The sequence below is a fragment of the Strigops habroptila genome, chromosome 5 (genome assembly GCF_004027225.2).
Source record: "Strigops habroptila isolate Jane chromosome 5, bStrHab1.2.pri, whole genome shotgun sequence".
In the NCBI taxonomy this organism is placed as follows: Eukaryota; Metazoa; Chordata; class Aves; order Psittaciformes; family Psittacidae; genus Strigops; species Strigops habroptila.
The window spans coordinates 4,971,223-4,991,777 of NC_044281.2; the positions used below are offsets into that span (position 1 = coordinate 4,971,223).

The following is a 20,555-nucleotide window of genomic DNA, read 5'->3' on the forward strand; positions in this document are numbered from 1 at the left end:
CCCTGTGAGGGTGCTGAGGCGCTGGCACAGACTTTTCCCAGAGAAGCTGTGGCTGCCCCATCCCTGGCAGTGTTCAAGGCCAGGTTGGACACAGGGGCTTGGAGCAACCTGCTCTAGTGGAAGGTGTCCCTGCCCGTGGCAGGGGGTTGGGACTGGATGGGCTTTGAGGTCCCTTCAACCCAAACCAATCTGGGATTCTGTGATATATTCATACACAAGTTCATAGGATGAGGATTTGGCCTAATGGATGGAACAGGTAGAAGGAAGCAAGGTGTTTCCTTTCAGACCCCATCAAGCCAGCCCTGGCACTGGGTAGGTGGGAGCAGGGTGGTCCCTCTTAGGATGGGTTCATGATGAATCCTGCCAGTCTGATGGATGCATGTGAAGATGGAGGGAGCCAGGTTTAACAAGTTACACTGTCCTACATGATTCAAGCTCTTGTTTCCAAGTGTGGTGCCCTGATGCACATTGAATAACATTGGCATGACAGCAGGGAGGTGAGAAGAGCCCTCTTGGGGTCTCACTCAAGCTTCTGAAGCTGGAGGTCTCTGGCAAGCTGTGTGGTAAGCAGGAATGCCCAGTCCAGCTTCCCAGCCCATGTCCTGCTCTGTTTGCTGATGGTTCTCTTTCCATGTCTGTTTTCCTCAACAAATCTCCCTTTTTTCCTCTGGTCTTTCCAGTTCTGCCATTCACTCAAGAAGCTGCATCTTGTAAGGAGGGAAGGCATCTGCTTTGTAGTGCAATCAGACATGATTCCCATTGCCGGCAGTGTCCGAGGAGCGACCCAAGAATCAGTTTCCTTTGCTTCTTTTTCTCCCTGCCCTCTGCTTCATCCAGGAATTTTCCCTGCGTTACTTTGCTTTCTGAAAGCATTGGTGTAATGGGTTGCTGAGTCATTATTATCACTTCCCTTTGCTGCTGTGGAAAAGGCTCAGAGCCTTTGGACACAGCCTGCCTTGGAAATAGGTTTGTGGAGAAGCCTGATTTACAGTGTGCGCTACCTAAATGCAGGCTGGGGTGAAGAAGGACAACCCCAGTGTTTGGGTCATGTTAGCATAGAGTTCCTTCCCTCTTTAAGGAGGGAAAGCCTTTTCTTCACTTGGTATCTTAGTAGCTTGTTCATAGTGTTCTATGAGGGCAGGAGCTGGAGTCTTGTTTGAACCTCTAGAAGAGCCAGGCTATCTTTCAGCTGGATTTCTTCCTGGCAGCTTATTCAAGTGGAGAGAAGGGAAAATCAAGCAGGTTATTGAACCTTCTCTCCTGCCTTTAAAATGTGCTTCGTAGGTCTCCACTTGCTGACAATTGCAGATAATTTCAAGGTGGTTTTTTCTTTCCTTGCTTCATTTTTGTATCACCAATCAGTTCTGAAAGCCTCCTGGAGCGTTAGTTTGGATTCAAGCGGCATTGTATCTGGGAATGTGTAGCTATCAACCCTGAATTCATGTGTTCTGAATAGTCTGTGATTGGGAAATGGCCGGGTGCCAGCAGCACCTCTCCTGCTGAATGCCAAGGGGATCCTGTGGAGTTGGCTTCTTTTGGTGGGCTGAAATTCCTGGGATCTGGCTCAGCAGATGAAGGACCTCACATTGATAATGCTGATCTCCTGTCAAAATATTTATCAGTGATTGTGGAATACTGACTTCACCATATCCGCATACCAAGAAGGATCGTAGAATGGTTTGGCTTTGAAAGGACCTTAAGATCACCCAATTCCAACCCCCTGCCATGGGCAGGGACACCTTCCACTAGACCATGTCACCCAAGGCCCTGTCCAACCTGGCCTTGAACACTGCAGGGATAGAAAGTTTGCTTCACTCCTGATAAAAGGCTCCCTTAAAACTTAAAAACCCCCAAACCCCCCAACCAAACCAAGCCCCCAAAAGCCAAATCAAATCCAAACCAACCCCAAACCCCCTCCTGCACTTAGCAGGGAACAAGGAATATTTTGCATGATGGCTCTTGGAAAAGAGGCTGTTGGTTGAACATAATATTGCAGTTGGAGGCTTGGCCTGTGCTGATTTCTCGAGGACAGCCACCTTTTCAGATGGAGAGCACCCTGCAGATGGTGGCAGATTGTCCCCTCCTCCACTCCTGCCAGGAGCGTGTGCTCAGTGACAGAACAAAAGCCGGGAAGGATGGAGCTCTCCGGAAGAGTTGATGAATCTCTTGCCTTGAAAATTGAAGTGCTTCGTGCCAGCAGAAATATCTATGAATATATTTATAGCAAGAAACAGCAGAGTCTCTGCTCCTTCGTTGCAAAGGGGGAAATTGCTGTTCCACCAAGTCTGTGGAAGTGGAATCTACTTTTAGATGCTCTGAAATGATGGTGGTTTTTGGGTGGTTTTTTTTTTTCCCCTTGGGATTTAAAAATATATGAAGTCTAAATTTTAGAAACCTGTACATCAGTTGACATGAAGACAGTGCATATGGACTATCTTCATGGCTTGAACCTGCCAGAGAGGAGATTGAGATGGGCTCTTAGGCAGAAGCTCTTCCCTGTGAGGGTGCTGAGGCGCTGGCACAGACTTTTCCCAGAGAAGCTGTGGCTGCCCCATCCCTGGCAGTGTTCAAGGCCAGGTTGGACACAGGGGCTTGGAGCAACCTGCTCTAGTGGAAGGTGTCCCTGCCCGTGGCAGGGGGTTTGGAGCTGGATGAGCTTTAAGGTCCCTTCAACCCAAACCATTCCAGGATTTCGTCTAAATCTGGTAGATAATCACTGGTGTTGTATCAGGAATGGGTAGACTGGGACAATTTTCCTGCTTCCTGATGTTGATGGTCCTTGACTTTCTATCTGGTAGAGGTGGGGTAACGGGGACTTGCCATACAAAGTACCAGGTTGGTTCTGTGTGCGGCATCTCATGTGAAATGGATTTAACATCAGGACATAGCAGGATCCTGCGGGATCCTCCAAGCACTCTGGGAGACACGGACATAATGATGTGTTTTATTCTCGTGTGGTGGAAACCCTGAGCTGGGTTTCGAGGTAGTACTAAGTGGGAGAAGGTGTTGGATGCCCACCACCAATACATTCTAATGTTGGCTGCAGAAGAGAGGCTGCTGGGAAGGATTGGGTAAGCTAAGCCTAAAATAGAGCCAGGTCTTTGACACAGTGTTCTCCTGGTATGGCGTGCTTAACTGTGACTGTGTGTAGGGAATGAGATAGCAGTGTCTTCTGCCTGTAACTGGAGAAGTAAAATGGTTGGATGTTCAGGTCAATCAGTGATTGTGTGAGGAGAACATCACCCATGGGAGGTGTTGAAGTTCTCAAGCGGAGGCTGAGCTGGCTCCTACCTTCGGAGTCAGGGTGTGTTTGGGAACAGTTGGGACACTGGTGTTGGATCCACCTTCGTGGTCGGCAGCATTTGCCGGGTGGGTGTTTGGTGTTGGGTGCAAGCAGGTGTGTTTCTTGGGTTTCTCTCTCACCCGAGTGGGACTGAGTAACCTCTCGGACTACCGAGGTGCAAGAAGTGCTCAGGACGTAGGATGCTGGGTTTATCTCTACTACAAGTGCGTGCTGGAGCTTGTCTGTGGTTGGACTTGGTGGTTATTTTCTGTGTACCAAATAAGTTGATTTGGAAACTCGTTACAAAAGAATGGAATGAAAAACAACGTTAAATATAGATAGTTTTAGCTTAAAAGGAAAAATAGACAGAAAAAGGTCACTATACATGCTATTTCTTTAATGTGGTCATTCTTTCCTTCGTGTTTTATGTTCCTCTTCACCTAATGCTTTGTCTGTGTGGGATATCAGACCACCTTCAGTGGGCTTTCTCTCTTTGATCTCATGGAGAGGTTACCACAGCCCTTTGGTTCCTTGCATTTACATGGAAAGGATTCTTTAATTACCATGGATTTCCAAAACGACATAGAATCACAGAATCCCAGCCTGGTTTGGGTTGGAAGAGACCTTAAAGACACTGAAGGTTGTCATGTGTCAGGTCCCTTCCAACCCAAAGCATTCTATGATTCTACTTTTAGTAGGAGTTGCATTATCCTCCCACTGCAAAGAATTAAGGCAAATAATGGCACAGGAAATAGAGCACAATGCTTTTATGATTTTGGCATTTGAAAAGGACCGTGTTGGCATTTAGGTATTAACCTGTGAACACATTGAGGGACCACAGCGTTTCCTGTTGTGATGGAGCTTAGGTATTTTACTTCTGGGATAACTTCCTATTAATATATTAAAGGTTACTTTTCTTAGTAATGGTTCTACGTGCTTTTTACTTTGATGGTAACCAAAGTGGAATCTGTTGGGTTTAGCTTTGCTACGTTCTGGGTAGGAAAGTGGTATGAATCTCTTGTAGGTGTTACAGCTGAGTATCTTCTGACTCTTGTGAAACACACATGTGGATTAGAATGCAAAAGAAAGCTTGAAACCCATCATAGTTCTTGCTTGCAAGGTGCTGAGTGCTACGATCAGCTGCTGGCTTCAGGGGAACATCCCGTTTGACGTCTGAAGCTGTGAATGTCTCTGGAGTCATCAGGATTGTCAAGGGCAGGAAGGAGGTTTTGATTCCAGCTATGTCAGCCTCTTCTGGAAGCGAGGTGGACATCAGCCTGACTTAGTTTCTACTGCATCAAAAGTCAGAATAGAATCACAGGATCAACCAGGTTGGAAAAGACCTTTAAGCTCATCCAGTCCAACCATTCCCAGCACTGCCGAGGCCAACCATTCCCAGCACTGCCGAGGCCACCACTAACCCATGGCACTGAGGCCTCGGCTACACGGGGTGTGAACACTTGCAGGGACAGTGACTCCAGCCCTGCCCTGGGCAGCCTGTTCCAATGCCTGAGCACCCTTTGGGGAAGGAATTGTTCCTCAGCTCCATCTAAACCTCCCCTGGGGCAGCTTGAGGCCGTTTCCTCTTGTCCCATCCCTTGTTCCTTGGGAGCAGAGACCAGCCCCCTCCTGGCTCCATCCTCCTGTCAGGCAGTTGCAGAGAGCGAGAAGGTCCCCCCTGAGCCTTCTCTTCTCCAGACTAAACCCCCCAGGTCCCTCAGCCGTTCCTCATCACACTTGTGCTCCAGGCCCTGCACCAGCTCCAGTGCCCTTCTCTGGCCCCGCTCCAGCACCTCAATGTCTCTCTTGCAGTGAGGGGCCCAGAACTGAACCCAGGATTCAAGGCGCAGCCTCACCAGTGCCCAGCACAGGGGGAAAGAAGTCAGAATTGCAGCAAATTAAACACATACAAGACCAGGCTGCTGATGGTTTTGCATTGTATCACTCACTGGCAATGGCAGGTGGCTAACTTGGCTATTAGATCTAGTAGTAGTGCTAGTAATAACTAAAAACCCAAACAGTACAACAAAACCCCCAAACCCTTATAACCAGCATTGGATTAGCTTTCATCTAATGGGGTGCTTGATTCATTAGACTTGCAGGCCAAAACCTATTTAGAGCCCAATTCTAATATGTCTTTATTGTCTCCTCTCCCCTGTTCTGTCTGCAGCATTTTCTTCTTACTATCCACATTTAAAATATGAGTAAATAGTGCTTAATTCCTAGGTTTGTTTCTGTCGTATTCTATAGGCTGTTGTGATGCTCTGGGGTTTTCTAGCAGCCAATTCCAATTGAAGCCAGAATTGGTATTTCGACTTGGTAGCGACTGTAAATCTGTAAGAAGGGAAGAGAAGGCTGCTCTCATTTTGTTAGGCTGCTTCTCTTTTGGATGCACAGTGCATCTTCCAGCTCTCTGGGCTAATTAAAATGCCATTACAGTACATGTGGTGCTACAATACAGTCTAGGGAGACTTCCAAAAATAGATCCTTGAGTGCAGACAAATTAGAGAGGAAATATGCACTGAGCATTTTCTCATAGGTTTAAAGAGAAATAATCCATTTGCTGCTTTAATTGCTTTCTTGTAAATGCTGGAGACTTTTTTTTTTCCCCCCTCTCTGTATATTTCAAATGAGTAGACAAATAAATAATATGTCCCTGATAATTCCCATTCTCATAACTGCTATTTTCACTTGATGTTCCATGCTGCAGACGTTAAAATGCAAGTCAGGATGGTTGAGTGGACTGTGCTTAATGGTCATGGTTGAAGGCTTTTATTCCTCGGTGATCCCATTTGAACTGCTTGGCATCCCAAGAATACAAGGTTAGTGCATAGGCTGGTTTGAGAAATACGACGATACCAGAAGCACCCACTCAACCACCCCAAATCCTGCCAAGAAGTAATGCAGATAAATGCTGTTTGCATGTTGTGCAGCAAAACAAACCCCTCAACTTAGGGTATAAAATGCAAGGTGAATTTATATATTGTGGTTGTGGTACATTATATAGCGATAACGGGTTAAAACTAGATGTTTTGGGGCCTGGAATTGGGCTGTGGAATTGTTGTGGGCACTGCCATTAAGAGAGAGGCGTTCTTTTCACAGGGTGTACCTCCTTGTAAGCTGCTGACAGCAGCGTGATTACAAGGGCTGAGGCTTGTGCTGGCTTGTGGACCACTAAGCAGCCTTCATCAGAGGGATGGAGCTTGGGAAAGGGGAAGGCAAGAACAGCTTGTGACTGATGGCAAGTGCCACGCGGAGGATCAGCTCTGTGGAGAGCAGCAGATGATGCTGAGGAGGTGTTTGAAGCTGGCTTTAGGGCTTCATTCAGTCCAGTCACTGAATCATAGAATCCCAGACTGGTTTGGGTTGAAGGGACCTTAAAGCTCATCCAGTTCCAACCCCCTGCCACAGGCAGGGACACCTTCCACTAGAGCAGGTTGCTCCAAGCTCCTGTGTCCAACCTGGCCTTGAACACTGCCAGGAATGGGGCAGCCACAGCTTCTCTGGGCAACCTGTTCAGTCCCCCAGACACAAGTCTCCATTAGTGTCTCAGCGTGTTAAGTGAGTTGGAGGGTGTTTTGGGTTGAGTTTCAAGTGTTTCCCCCCAAAAAAGTCCAGTCTCTGTGCTCAGATGCAACCAAAAACACATGATGTGGAGAAGGATGGGAAGTGGGGCAGCCAGGGGCGTGCTCCAAGAGCCTGCTCCCAAGTGAAAGCTGATCCTGGCAACGCTTCTGTTGGTACAGGCTTTAAGAGTAACCCTGGTCAAGCACGCACCAGCTTATTTATCTCTTGAGTGAAGATAACTGTGAAGCTCATTGTGTCTTGGAGCTCTTCACTAAAGTGCAGTATTGTTGTGTTGAAGTGTAGACATGGGTGGAGAGAAGGGGAATGGTTCTGTTCTTTGTGAGCCAGGTTTCCAGTTGTTTTACTGGAAAGCAGCAAGGAGAACAAGGTAACTGTTTGCTTGATGACACCTACAAATTCAAGAGTCATTGATCCAGAAACATCCCCTTCTTTCTGACCTTAGCAAAAGCTTCATTTTTGCATGCTCTTGAAGGGATGTGGTTGGGATAGTATCTCAGATGCCAACTGATGGCTGTTTATCCTGGGCTTGGCTGCCTTGTTCAGCCTCAGGCTTCTTATCAATTGGGCACTGAGAGGTTACAGCTTCCTTCTGTTTTGGCTCGGAAGGGATGGAGGCAAGCTTTTGAGCTGCATCTTCCTGGGATAAAAATAGCACAAATCACCTGGTAACTGGTTTGCAAAGAAACAATTCTTCAGTTCATCACTCGGGACTGTTGCTGATGTCTTATTGCTCAACAGTTTTCCTCTGTATTCCCATGTTTTTATCCAAGAACTGGGAATAGGTAAAGAAAAAGCTCTAGTTCCTCCTGTGTTCCTGAGAACAGGAGAGTCCATTGGAGGTTTTGCAGGTTGTGTGCCAAGCAACCTCAAAACCAGCTTGGAAAGGAACCCAAAGCAGTGAATGGCAAGGGGCAGCAGCTTGTGTGGAGGACATGGATGACGGTTCACTGGCAAGGTCTTAGGTTTTGGGGCATAATTCCCTGCCTTCTCAGGAAGAACCAACTGCTGCTGTGGAGTGAAGTCTTGTCCAGAAAGTGTATGCCTAAAAGAAGACCAGAAATCTATTGGGTTGAGAGCTCTCAAACTCCTTGCATTAGCAGATAATTCCTTATCCCAAAAAAGCCTCTGGGCGACTCTGTTGTCTTCCCTCAACTGAGAACAGGCTGTTGGAAAAACTACCGAGTTCTGCAGATCCTCTATCTCACCTTTTCTTAGAGGGGTTTCTGCTTCATTGCCTACAATTCATCTTCTGGTGCTGAATCTAAACCAAGGGCAGTGCTTTGGCCAGAGAGGCTGTCATGTCCCTGAGTAATAACCTTCCTTGTCTTGTATATGCATCTGCTAATACATCCTGAATGAACTTCATGTCTTCTGAATCATTGCCAGTCAGTGGATGTTGAGTTTGGTAAAGTCATTTGGCTTTTCTTTGTGTCCTTTGCCAGGTATTTCATAATTGTCTATTTGACTGTCATCATCATCATCATCAAGGTGGGAGGGTTCTCCTCGGTTGTCATTGAACCTTGCATCCATCCATTTTCCAGCTTGGCACTGAATTCTGCATCTCATGGCCCAACGGGGGATCTCTGTGGTAAAAGGGCAAAGCTTAGTTTTAAGTGTAGCTTTACTGCTCTGACTGCTGCAACACACTGGATAGAATAAATCCAGAAGCAGATGAGGACTGGAGCTGGGCTTTTTAAACCAGGTCTGTGCTTGGCTGAGGGTGATCCCTGCAGACCTGGCTTTCTTTGTCAGGAAAATAAAGTTTCTCTTTATTAGACAGTTCTTCCCTGTGAGGGTGCTGAGGCGCTGGGACAGACTTTTCCCAGAGAAGCTGTGGCTGCCCCATCCCTGGCAGTGTTCAAGGCCAGGTTGGACACAGGGGCTTGGAGCAACCTGCTCTTGTGGAAGGTGTCCCTGCCCATGGCAGGTCCCTTCCCACCCAAATCACTCTGGGATTCTATGATTCTTACAGCTGTGCCCTATGTGGACTCTTAATGTGGATTGGGGGGAGGTTTGATTTTGTTAGGGTGGGGTTTTTTTTTCATGTCTTTTTATTCAACTCAAAACCCAACCTTTTCTGCCCGTTTGCCAGCCATACTGACAGAGAAACACAGCATTTGCCTGCTTCAGCTTCCCCTTGCTCTGTCTGGCTTTTCCTGTTACCTGCTTATTTAATTTCATGTTCTCTCTCTTAAACTTCTCCTTTCTTTCAGGAAACCCAATCCTAGTCAGTAATGCCCATTTTCCGTACCTCTTGCTCCTGCCTTCCCCCCTTGCCTCTCCTAAAGTTTGACTTCCACGTCTGTATAGAACTTTTCTTTACTCCAGGTGCCCTTTAAAGAGACTGCTTAGTTGTTCAGCACTTTACTCAAGGGATCCAAGCAGGGCAGGGTGATTTGCATTGGGGTGAAAGATCTGAATACATAGAAAACTATTTGAATAACCTCTCCTTTCCCAGTTCTGCCCTGCATTTTGAAACTCAACACTTAATGACAGTAAGGCTGCTTCCAGTTTGCTGGAAGAGCTCACTGAATGCTTCAACCTTCTGGTTTTGTTCATTATTCGTCTTTAGGAATAAAGCTGTACTTCCTCATCTGGTTTTGGATTTGCATTGGATGTTGTTCATATTGCTGCTTCATCTTTTCAGAGGGGTTTTTATCCATGTTTTTGCCTTATTCTGGAGCATCCTGGAACTATCTCGTCTTGGTTTTGCTGTTTTCCACATGTTTGAATCCTGAAAACCCAGCTACTTCCAAACCTGTCCTGCCGAGATTTTTAAAGTAACTTAAGCTACTCTTTGGAACAGACCAGGATAAAAATAAAGTGTTAAGATCCCATCTATTAATAATGGCTTCATCTTATTAATTAATGAGAAGAAATGCCCATCTGGAAAGGAAGCCACACTAAATGTTCTCTAACTCGAGCCATAAATCAGACAGGCTGGTGTCTGCTTCCTTTCAGGCTCCATGGATGGTGCAGTGTGTCTTGCCCTTGGATTGGACACTGCAGGCACCGTTTCATCACCAGCTGCCAGTAAGCCTGAGATCAATCTACCCAGTTCAGCCCAACTGGTACAGCTGGGACAAGTCACCCCGGTGCTGCTCTGATGGTCTTGGTGAAATCATTAGGTTGAATCATAGAACCACAGCCTGGTTTGGGTTGGAAGGGACCATAAAGCTCATCCAGTCCCAACCCCTGCCACGGGCAGGGACACCTTCCACTAGAGCAGGTTGCTCCAAGCCCCTGTGTCCAACCTGGCCTTGAACACTGCCAGGGATGGGGCAGCCACAGCTTCTCTGGGAAAAGTCTGTGCCAGCGCCTCAGCACCCTCAGAGGGAAGAGCTTCTGCCTCAGAGCTCATCTCAATCTCCCCTCTGGCAGGTTCAAGCCATTCCCCTTGTCCTGTCCCTACAGGTCCTTGTCCAAAGCCCCTCTCCAGGTTTCTTCATACAAAATCAATTCAAGAGGACATTTTCTTGACAATTAGTTTTAGTATCTTAAGTAAAAACTTGAAGATATGTAGTGGGTATTCTGGTTTGTCTCAGGGCTTGTGGCTTGTGAAAGTCAAATCATGAGTGCATCTTTTGACCTCTTTGCATTATGTTTGCCTGTCCATGGCAGCCAGACAAGCTGCTTCCCATCCCTGTCCACTTTCTGGGAACTGCAAAAGCACCCATGTGGTCCCTTCTAGGCAGGAACAGGGATTTGTGTGTGGCACAGATAACTTTAGTGCTTTCCTTTAGTTCTCTAATTGCTAAAGCTCTCTCTGGAGCTACATGGTGAAGCAGGGAGAGGATTGGAGCTAATACTTTGTGAAGGCAGGAGGTAGGGATAAAACTTGTTTGTCATGGTAACTGATTGTATTCAGTTTGACATTTGCAGACCCAGAGCACTCTTTTAGTGTTTTCAAAGTGTTGGCATAAACCATCGTGCTTTTTCCTTGTCACACAAGCTCAACTATACCCTGGACTGCTTTAGGAGAGAATCTGCAGTGATGGTGGTAAGAAACCCCACTGCAGCAATAGCTGCAAACACACTTCTCTTGAGGCTCAGATCCCCCCAGGTGACCAGCTTAGCTTCAGTGTTAATAGTGCAACAGGATCTGTGAAGCAATGTGGTTGAATATGCAAAGCATAGGGTTGGGTTTTCTTCTTTTGAAGTTCTGTAGAGCACAGAATCACAGCCTGGGACTCCAAACTTCATCTTTGTGGTCAGTTCTCAGGCTTATTTGGTTCTTTAAAAGTTTGACATTGGTTTAGCTCATCTATTTGAGAGAAGGAATCAGTCAAAGCGAGGGTTTTGTGGGCAGCAGCATTGCTGAGCGAGGAGGAATCCTGCTCTATTTGCTGTATGGATTTTAGGGCTTGATCACAATTGGATGGAGCATAGTTAGGATTTTCAAGTCCTCCTTGTCTTGCTCCTTTCAGAAGGTATGTGGTTGCTTTGATTTTGGGGTTTTTTTGGTCAGTATTGTGTTGGCAACAGAGATGATGCTTTGTGAAATGCAGTGGTATTTCCAATTTCCTAATACACTGACTCTTGAAATGAGATGATTTCTTTGCTTCGGGTATCATCTTTAGCTTGTTGTAGGAAGCTGAGGAGACAACAAGAATGTTCAGTTGCTTCAAAAGGCCAGGCTTGTGTTCTGAGGGGTTTTTTGCTTTGCTTTTGGGCTCAAAAGCCAAGTTAACTCTGCATGTGCACAAAGTTTGGAGTCCAGGATGCTCAGTGTTTTGTTCAGTGAAGCTCACTGATGGTACAGAGCGTCACAGATTTGAGTAACAGAGATGCTGTACAACCACCACCATCCAGAGCAAAAGAATATCCTACATCTTAAGTAGCTGACCCAGTGTAGGGCTGTGTTGATTTGAGGGAATCTCCTGCACTATCCTGATAGCAAGTAGTGTCTGCAACCACATAGACTCTGCCTGCATGTGTGGAGGGGGCTGGAGTAAAAGTGTTTGGCTTTTGCCTGCAGCTGTTTGGATGCTGCTGGGTAAAGGATCCATGTTAGTAGCTTAGGAGAACCTAGTGCTCAGAAAGGAAATTGGGTTGGAAGGGACCTTAAAGCTCCTCCAGTTCCAACCCCTTGCCACGGGCAGGGACACCTTCCACTAGAGCAGGTTGCTCCAAGCCCCTGTGTCCAACCTGGCCTTGAACACTGCCAGGGATGGGGCAGCCACAGCTTCTCTGGGAAAAGTCTGTGCCAGCGCCTCAGCACCCTCACAGGGAAGAGCTTCTGCCTAAGATCCCATCTCAATCTCCCCTCTGGCAGGTTCAAGCCATTCCCCTTGTCCTGTCCCTCCAGGCCCTTGTCCAAAGCCCCTCTCCAGGTTTCCTGGAGCCTCTTTAGGCACTGGAGCTGCTCTAAGGTCTCCCCAGAGCACAGCAGAGGGGCAGGATCCCCTCCCTGACCTGCTGCTCCTGCTCTGGGGGTGCAGCCCACCACACGAGGGGGTTCTGGGCTGCACTGCCCCGGGTTTGTCCCACAGAGCACTTGGGCTGTTGGTACAAGGCTCTGTTTTGTAGATAGTTCCTCCTCTGAAGAAGCTCAGCAGGGATGCTGGAAATACTCTGCTCCCAGGAAAATCCAGGGGCTCCTGGTGCTGTTGTCACCTCTCCCTGGATGCTCCTGATCCCTGGGCCATACTGGCGTGTTCAGCACAGGAACAGTGAAGCTTCAGCAGCAAGTAGGGTTGCAGTTTGCTGAGGAACTGATGTTATTTAAGTGCTGGTGCTCTGTTCTACTACTTCAATCCTGTTCCCTCCTCATTTACTGTCATTCACTGCTGCTTGTGCCAAGTGTCATCCCACCGCCGCTGTAGGTTGGCCACGCTGGTACATGAAAACCTTCAAGTAACAAACCCAAAGCCCCCCAAATTATAAAGTGAATAAACTAAATGACTTGTTTGAGAAGGAGAACTCAGTGTGGTTACAGTTTATTGGCGTGTTGTCCGAGGCTGCGCTGGGTATGGTCCCTGGAGACAAACCCATGCAAGTGTTGAAGAATCAAGTAGGCTTTCTCTCTAGAAAGCTGGAATGGAGAAAATAAGTGTGATGGGGGTTTTCTTTGGTATGTTTTTAAATGTTCCGCTGCCGTCTTCACATTGTTAGAATCCTTTGCTTTGTCTGAGAGATGAGGTGGCTTCTTTGATGTCTCCAGACAGGGTTTGGCTTGATCCTATCTGTACGTGCAGAAAGGTGTTAGAGAAGAACAAGTGAGACTGAACTAGCAAAGGTGGAGAGATTTCCAAATGGGTTTGAGAGAAGTTTTCTGTCTTCACAACCGAAGTACTGAAAACATCATTTAGCTGCTTTTTTTGCTTCCACTTTGATTGGGGGGGTGCAGTTGGGAAGGGAATGGGGGACTAGAAAATCTGGTCGGGCAGTCTCCAGCAGCAGCTATTGTGTTCTTCTGTTTTAACTCTACCTGCATACAAGATACGATCTTTGAAATCTTTTAAATGGAGAACTGCTTCAGCAAGATGGATTTCTGCATATCATTTACAAAGTATGTTTTTAATGCCTTTCTGAAATCCAAACTTATGCAAAATGGGGCTTGTTATGCATGTCTCTGCATTTTAATCTCCTGCAGTGATTTGTCAGGTTTCCTTAACATCTCCCTGGCATATTACAGCCATTCTTCAACTCTGCTTCACGGGGCTGCCTTTCTGTCTTAACTCAGTCAGCTCTTCAAGCAAGGGATGAGTTGCAGTGCAGTTATTGTATGGTAAGGTTCATAAGCCTTGGATGGGGATCAGGAACCGTTGTGGATTTAAAGGCCAGGAAAACCTGAGTGTAATTTGGGATACAGTAGCTTTGATTTCATGCTTTACTGTAAGGAGTTGTTACGCTGTAAGCTGTCCTGTTCGTGCTCTTGTTTCTGTTGATTTGTGCTACTTGTGTCTCTGTTTCACATTGATAATCGGTTAGTGATTTTTATGTCTTCTAATCCTTGGAATATCTAAAAATAGCTTTGATGTGATTTCATTTTATTTTCTCCCTCTTTCCAGATGGGCTTTCTGGCAGAGACCAGCCAGTCGAGCTGTTGAATCCACCTAGAGTGAACCACATGCCTAGCTCTGGTAAGAAGAAACTCTTATTAAATGTTGTTCCTATTCTGGGAATGCAGGAAAATGTTCCTCAGCTCTATCTTGCAAGTGGGGAAAGCACAATGCAAATGCCAAATGCTGCAACAAAGTGTGTTAGAACTTGCACAGATCTACTTTCCCAGGCTGGGCGAGTGGGACTTGGGAGTGGAGGGAGGATGGAGCAGCCCTGGGGAGCCTTAAACAGCTTGGCAGGGGGCTAAGGAGAGCTCAACCTGGTTGGAGCTGCTTGGGTTTAGATAGAAAGGGTAGGACAGCAGAAGAAAGCAGCATCTTCCAAGTCCTTTTGCAGCCTAAAAGGAGCACTGTGAAGGAAAGTAGGGTTTTGAGTTGCTGCTCCCATTAAGGGGAGCTCTGGTGTTGAAATGAGGAGGCAAACACAGGCTGATCAAAGTGTATCGTGCTGGGCTCTGGGCTATTTGCTTTGCTTCCCTCTTCTAATGATCCAGCAACGGTATCTCCTGGGTCTTGTCCTGGTATGGAGCAAGCACAGCAGCCACCGTTCATCCTCATGGAGCTGAGAGAGATCTTCCAGCTCAAAACTGCAGCACTTGGAGTGATAGAATCCAACCTTTTGGTCACACTACCTAAAATGCCATGGAAAGCAGTCTGCTGCTGTCTTTTGTGTTTCCCTGTTCTCTCTTCCAAAAGGGCTTTGTTTCCAGGTTCAAACAGAGAGCTTTATGCTAGGGATGGTAGGATATTTGAAGCGTTGTCTACTTTCCAGGTAGGAGCTTCCAAAACCCCAACTTTCTCTTCTCTGTTGCCTTCCAAAATGCCTTCAGGTCCTTAGATATTAAGGAAGAGATCTCCCAGGAGATCTAAGTGCTTCTGGTAATGCAAGTTGGAAAGATGTAAACGAAGCTTATTCAAAACAACTTCAGTAGATTATAGGGAGGGGGAAAGAAAATAGGCTGTGACCTAACCTAGATTTTTGTGGACTTCAATGTGTATCTGGGGAAGGAAACTTTGAAGGAGGTAGACCTATTGTGTTGGGAGGGGGAAAAGGAAGAGAGCCTTATTTACCAGGTCTGAGTGTTTGGCTTTGGATGCTGAGAAATCTCTCTTCCCTCCTCCGTGTGCTCCAAAACGTGTCTGTCAGGTAGCGGAGGTTCTATTTTCCTAACCCTGAGAGAGATTCTCATTTTAAACCTACTGAGGTAACACAGCTCAGCTTTAAGTGTGGTGTTCCCTGTTTCATATCCATGTGCTTAGGTGGGTTTTGTAGCTCTGTAAAAGAGGAGACACCATCCTCTTTTCTGTCAGGAGATCAGTGGCCACTGTTGTGAATTGTGGATGTGATGGGGTTTCATCTTTTACTGTTGTGGTGGTGGTTGGACTTTTTGGAATTCGTTTTCTTTTTGCTTCTTATGTTTAAAGTTTCCTCCTGAGATATTTTAGGATAAAGGTTGATGCTGGTTAACAACTTGGGTAGCCTGGTGGTAAATTTGGTGTTCTGTTTTTCCCCAGATGAAGAGAGGGACTCTTCATCAGGGACTGTAGCGGTAGGACAAGGGGTGATGGGTTCAGACTGAAAGAGGGGAAGTTCAGGTGAGATCTAAGGCAGAAGCTCTTCCCTGTGAGGGTGCTGAGGCACTGGCACAGACTTTTCCCAGAGGAGCTGTGGCTGCCCCATCCCTGGCAGTGTTCAAGGCCAGGTTGGACACAGGGGCTTGGAGCAACCTGCTCTAGTGGAAGGTGTCCCTGCCCGTGGCAGGGGGTTGGAACTGGATGAGCTTTAAGGTCCTTTTTAACCCAAACCACTCTGTGATTCTATAAGCCGTGTCTGGGGAGCTGTGCTCATGCTGTAAGCAGGCAGCCTGTGGGAGAGGTGGCAACATCTATGTCCAATGTCTTCTGCCAGCCCTTTAGCCATGGGAATTCCGGTGTCACACTGGAAAGCTCAGGCTGGTTGTGCATGTAATGGGCGAAGGGTAGGACTGACTGGGAATGCAAATGTGACCTTAGGCAAGAAGCAGCGTTGGCTCTGGACAGGAGTCGTGCAGGTCCTTTTTTCACTCGAGATGTCCATCTGGTGTTTGGATTTGCAGAACAGGATTTAAAAGCTGGAAGCAGAGTGTTTGGCCAAAAGATGTTTCAGCATGTTTGTAAATGCAAGCAAATATCATTTGGCTTGGAAGTGGCTCCTCAGCTGGCTTTCAAATGTCTTACATACCTATACTTACATACCCTGATGGGTCTTCTAAATGTCTGTTACAAGCTGCTGTCAGGTTGTGGGAGTTGCCCACTTGGGCAAACCATTGTCATGTCTGGGTTTTATCATATTACCTTTATGAGTTTGCTACAGATCCTTCTGAGAGAAGAAAGGAGAAATATTACCAAGTATTGCTCTGGAAAAACAAGTTCTGTGTGGGTTTGTGGGGTGTTGGTCCAAGTCTCAGGCATGGCTGAAATAATGGTGTTGAAAAACAGCTTAAGGAAAAGAAAATTGCTTAATCGTGGCCTGGGATACTCTGTTTAAAACCTTATCCCATCCTGGTCATGGTAAAATGGCTGATTTGTAGCACTCGTACGTGGACAATGAACATTTATCCTCAGATCTAAGGCCAGGTTGGACACAGGGGCTTGGAGCAACCTGCTCTAGTGGAAGGTGTCCCTGCCCGTGGCAGGGGGCTGGGACTGGATGAGCTTTAAGGTCCCTTCCAACCCAAACTAGTCTGTGATAAAATCATTGTGGTGTGTTCGTAGGAACCCAAAACATTTTCTCTTCACCATGAACCATGTGTTGAAGAGGTTTAATCTTTGTTCGTGTTGTTCGCTGGTGTAAAAAGGTGAGAAAGGGATGTCCAATACCCAAATCCTAAACATTTCAGTCTTTTTTTTTGCTGTAAATTAAGGATTAATCCAAGGAAGGGAAACATTTTTTCTTTCCAGAAATGTATCATAATTGGTGCTTCTGAATTTCTTAGTTGCTTGTAGAAGTAAACCAAGACACCAACCCACATCTTGCCCAGGAATATCATCATCTGTTGGATAGTGCTGCTTTCTCTCTTTCTGGCTTCACAATATTACTGCATCTTTGGCTCGTGGGAGGGAAGGGAATAAATTGTTGAGGTTATTGTGCAAACGTTGCTTTGCCTTAACCTTTCCTTGCTGAATTTAGAGATCTTCAGAGCAAGGATTACGCATTATTTCTTACTTAATGGTACATGGAAGAGTCGCATGATGATTAAGAAGCCGTGGTTAGCAGGAGAGAAAGCTTCTCAGCTAAGGGAACACGGAGGTGCCCACTGCCTGGTTTGGATAGGTGGGAGGGACAGGAGTTGTCCCACAAGTTTGGGTACTGCTTTTAAGGATTTTGTGTCTTTTGGAATGGTTTTCTTCTCTTTAGCAGTGAACTTAGCTGCTGTCTGCATAAGGGCACTGCGTCCTATGTAAGGAGGGATGGACAGAGCTCTCTTGTCCTCTTACTTTTTCTTCCTATGCGAGAAGGTCCCCCCTGAGCCTTCTCTTCTCCAGACTAACCCCCCCCAGGTCCCTCAGCCGTTCCTCATCACACTTGTGCTCCAGGCCCTGCACCAGCTCCGGTGCCCTTCTCTGGCCCCGCTCCAGCACCTCAATGTCTCTCTTGCAGTGAGGGGCCCAGAACTGAACCCAGGATTCAAGGTGCAGCCTCAGCAGTGCCCAGTACAGGGGGACAGTCACTGTCCTGGCCCTGCTGCCACACTAGTGCTGATACAGGCCAGGATGCTGGTGGCTTCTTGGCTGCTTGGGCACAAGCTGCTCATGTTCAGCAGCCATCAGTCAGCAATCAGACTGTATCTTCTACATTAGGCTGCCCGAAACGGCTCTTCCACACGTGGCTGCTCCCCATCAGCCCATTGCTGCTGACCGCACAAACCTCCTGCATGGCAGATACTGGGCTGCTGCTGCTCAGCCCTTGAGAGAGCTCTTCCAGCATGGTGCTGGGGCTCTTCTGGATGTGCCACTGGCAAAAGCAAGGGCAGTGCGGCAGGGACAACCAGAGGATTATGTATGAGACTGCAGTTCTCTGCCTTTTCTTCTTCTTCTTCCTGGATTTAATTATCCAGTCTCACTACCACATTCATTTGAAAAAAGAAGATGTTGATGTATGTATGAATAAATGGTTTGCAAGAGCCTCTGGACTAATATTGTTACATGATTTTACAGGCTTTTGAAATCAGAGATTAATCCCTGTCCCCAAGAGGGAGGAGTGGTAGCCCGGTTGGTCTAACAGAGCAGAATACCATGCCTTTGTTCATTTACCCTTTCAAAGAAAGGGGATGCCCTCTTCACTGCACTGTGTTTTCACATCCTTGTCTGCTTTCTATAGTGTCTCTGCTTCAAAAGCTCCTTCAGAAAGGTACCAAAGCAGTGTGGTGCAGTGGGGCTTTGAAGCAGGTTCACGTTGCTGGCCCATGGGCCAGGACTGGGGCTTCCGACAGGCCCACGCCTCCTTGTTCGCACTGGGATGTGTTAGTGCAGGAACAGTATAGTTTTGTCACACTCCAGAAGTGTAGCTCACACATAGAAAGGCTTATCCTTTAATAGTAAAGATATCCTGATCTATTCTCCCAGGAATTATGGCAGGGGACGACACACATCTACCCAAACCCCTAAATTATCAATAGTGAGCCTTGATAGTTAAAATCCAGTCAACCTTTATCTACCGCAATGGGTATTATATCCAGCTCAGAGCTGGATGTTCAAAACGTAGCCCATGCAATGACAATAAGTGTTTGACCAGCTAGAGGTGCTACTAAAGCTCACCTTTGCAACCTATTGCTCAGCAAGGAGAGCTTTGCACAATGCTTCAGCCTTTAGATTTGCTCTATTGTTGTGCTTTACTAAAAAGCCCTTTGCAGAATGTGGTCAGCAAATTTGGGTTTATTTATGCAGGACAGGGGAGGGAATTGCCACATCTAAAGGTTCTGGGCAGCTCCATGCAGAGTAGTGGGGAAGCTCAAGCTTCAGGAGCTCTTTGTTGGACTAGTTGCACCCAAAGTCATGTTCTATCAGTCAGTCATAGGAGAATCTAACTCTCTATCAGTCACATATAGGAATGTATGCAAGAGGGGTGAGCTTTTTGGCCAGCCTGGTGAGGCACCATAGAATCCCAGCCTGGTTTGGGTTGGAAAGGAACTTCTGCCTAAGAGCTCATCTCAATCTCCCCTCTGGCAGGTTAAAGCCATTCCCCTTGTCCTGTCCCTACAGGCCCTTGTCCAAAGCCCCTCTCCAGGTTTCCTGGAGCCCCTTTAGGCGCTGGAGCTGCTCTAAGGTCTCTCCTTCAGGAGCCTTCTCTTCTCCAGGCTGCCCCAGCCCAGCTCTCTCAGCCTGGCTCCAGAGCAGAGCTGCTCCATCCATCTCTTGCCTGAACTTCAGCATCTGTGTTCTGCAAGGAATTAAACCACTTCTCGTGCTGAATGGGGTTGGCTGCAGTGGGGACTACTTCGTAATCTGCCCAGAATGTGGATGTCCTGATCCTGTGGGGTGGGAAGAGCAGGAGCCTGCAAGCTCATAGACCGTGTTTTGATGTGTTTTGCCTCAGCAAAAATATTTAGCTGTCACCTCCTTCCTTACCCACAAGAAAATGGTTATTAAACAGAGGAGGTGGGATGAATTATTAACAATTTGTTTGTCTTAAGAGCTGAAAGCAGCACTTAAATCTTAAGCACTGGAATATAGAGCTGTTGCTTTAGATGAAAGGCAACTGGCAGGAAAGTTTGCTTCACTGCAAGGCCCAACTTGCTGTTCTTTATTCTTCTCTCACCTTCTTTGGTTTATTAATTCACAGTGATAACGATATATTGCACTGGATTTGCTTAGCAGAAATCTTACTGATTCCCTACCAAAGGAAAGGTTGTTCTGTGCTTTGCTTTTCTATATAAGCAGGTGATGGAGGGAAGAGCCTTTGAATGCATGACATGAAACTTCTTGGCTTCTTAGAGGAGGAGGAGATGTCATGGTCCAGGCAGACACTTAAAGGCTCCCTGGGACTGATAATCAGTAATCTGTTCCCATTGCCTCTGGCTCTTCTAACAATATCAGTGGCATGCCATGAAAGAAAAGTGATAAATATTTCATGGGAAGTTGATCATGGATTGAGGCGTTTCTTGATGAAACAGTCCTGTGTGTCCCGGGTGCGATCTTGTTATGTCTTGTCATGTGTGTTACCTGGATCTGCAACCCTAAAGGATCAACAGCTTGGTGGTTTTGCTTTGATTCTCTGTCTAATTCTCTTGCTTTTTCAAGAGAACACTTGTCCTATGGCTGGAGTGGTCTGACCAACCCACAGTCCTCTTTTCCATCAGCTTCTCCCGATGCCTCCTAGATGGATGTGAGTGTTGGTTGGAAGCCGAGGGTGGAGGAGCTGCTGAGGACTGTTCCATCAGCAGTGTGTTTGCTTTGGTCCACAACCCTCTATTGGTGTTCCCTGTATCATGGAGCTCCCCAGAGAGCTTTATGCCCAGATTTACTCGGGGTAGTTTCTTGCTTAAGGGGAAATAGATGCCACAGGTCCATGCTCAGTAGCCACCTGTGTTCCTAGGATTTTAGGAATTCCTCTTCTGACACAAGATGCATTTATCAAGATC

At 46.8% G+C, this 20,555-nt stretch overlaps 1 protein-coding gene across 16 annotated transcripts in view; it reads left to right on the forward strand.

The window, feature by feature from the left end:
• HDAC4 (histone deacetylase 4) overlaps window positions 1-20,555 on the forward strand; it is a 236,430-nt gene that overhangs the window by 77,713 nt on the left and 138,162 nt on the right. For 14 of the 16 annotated variants that reach the window (XM_030485807.1, XM_030485810.1, XM_030485798.1 and 11 more), the window contains one exon: window positions 13,885-13,956. In XM_030485807.1, coding sequence (XP_030341667.1) covers window positions 13,885-13,956 — 72 coding nt within the window. Of the gene's footprint in view, window positions 1-9,817; window positions 9,943-13,544; window positions 13,602-13,884; window positions 13,957-20,555 lie in introns of those variants that run through there. The other 2 variants (XM_030485813.1, XM_030485812.1) reach the window with 2 other exon arrangements.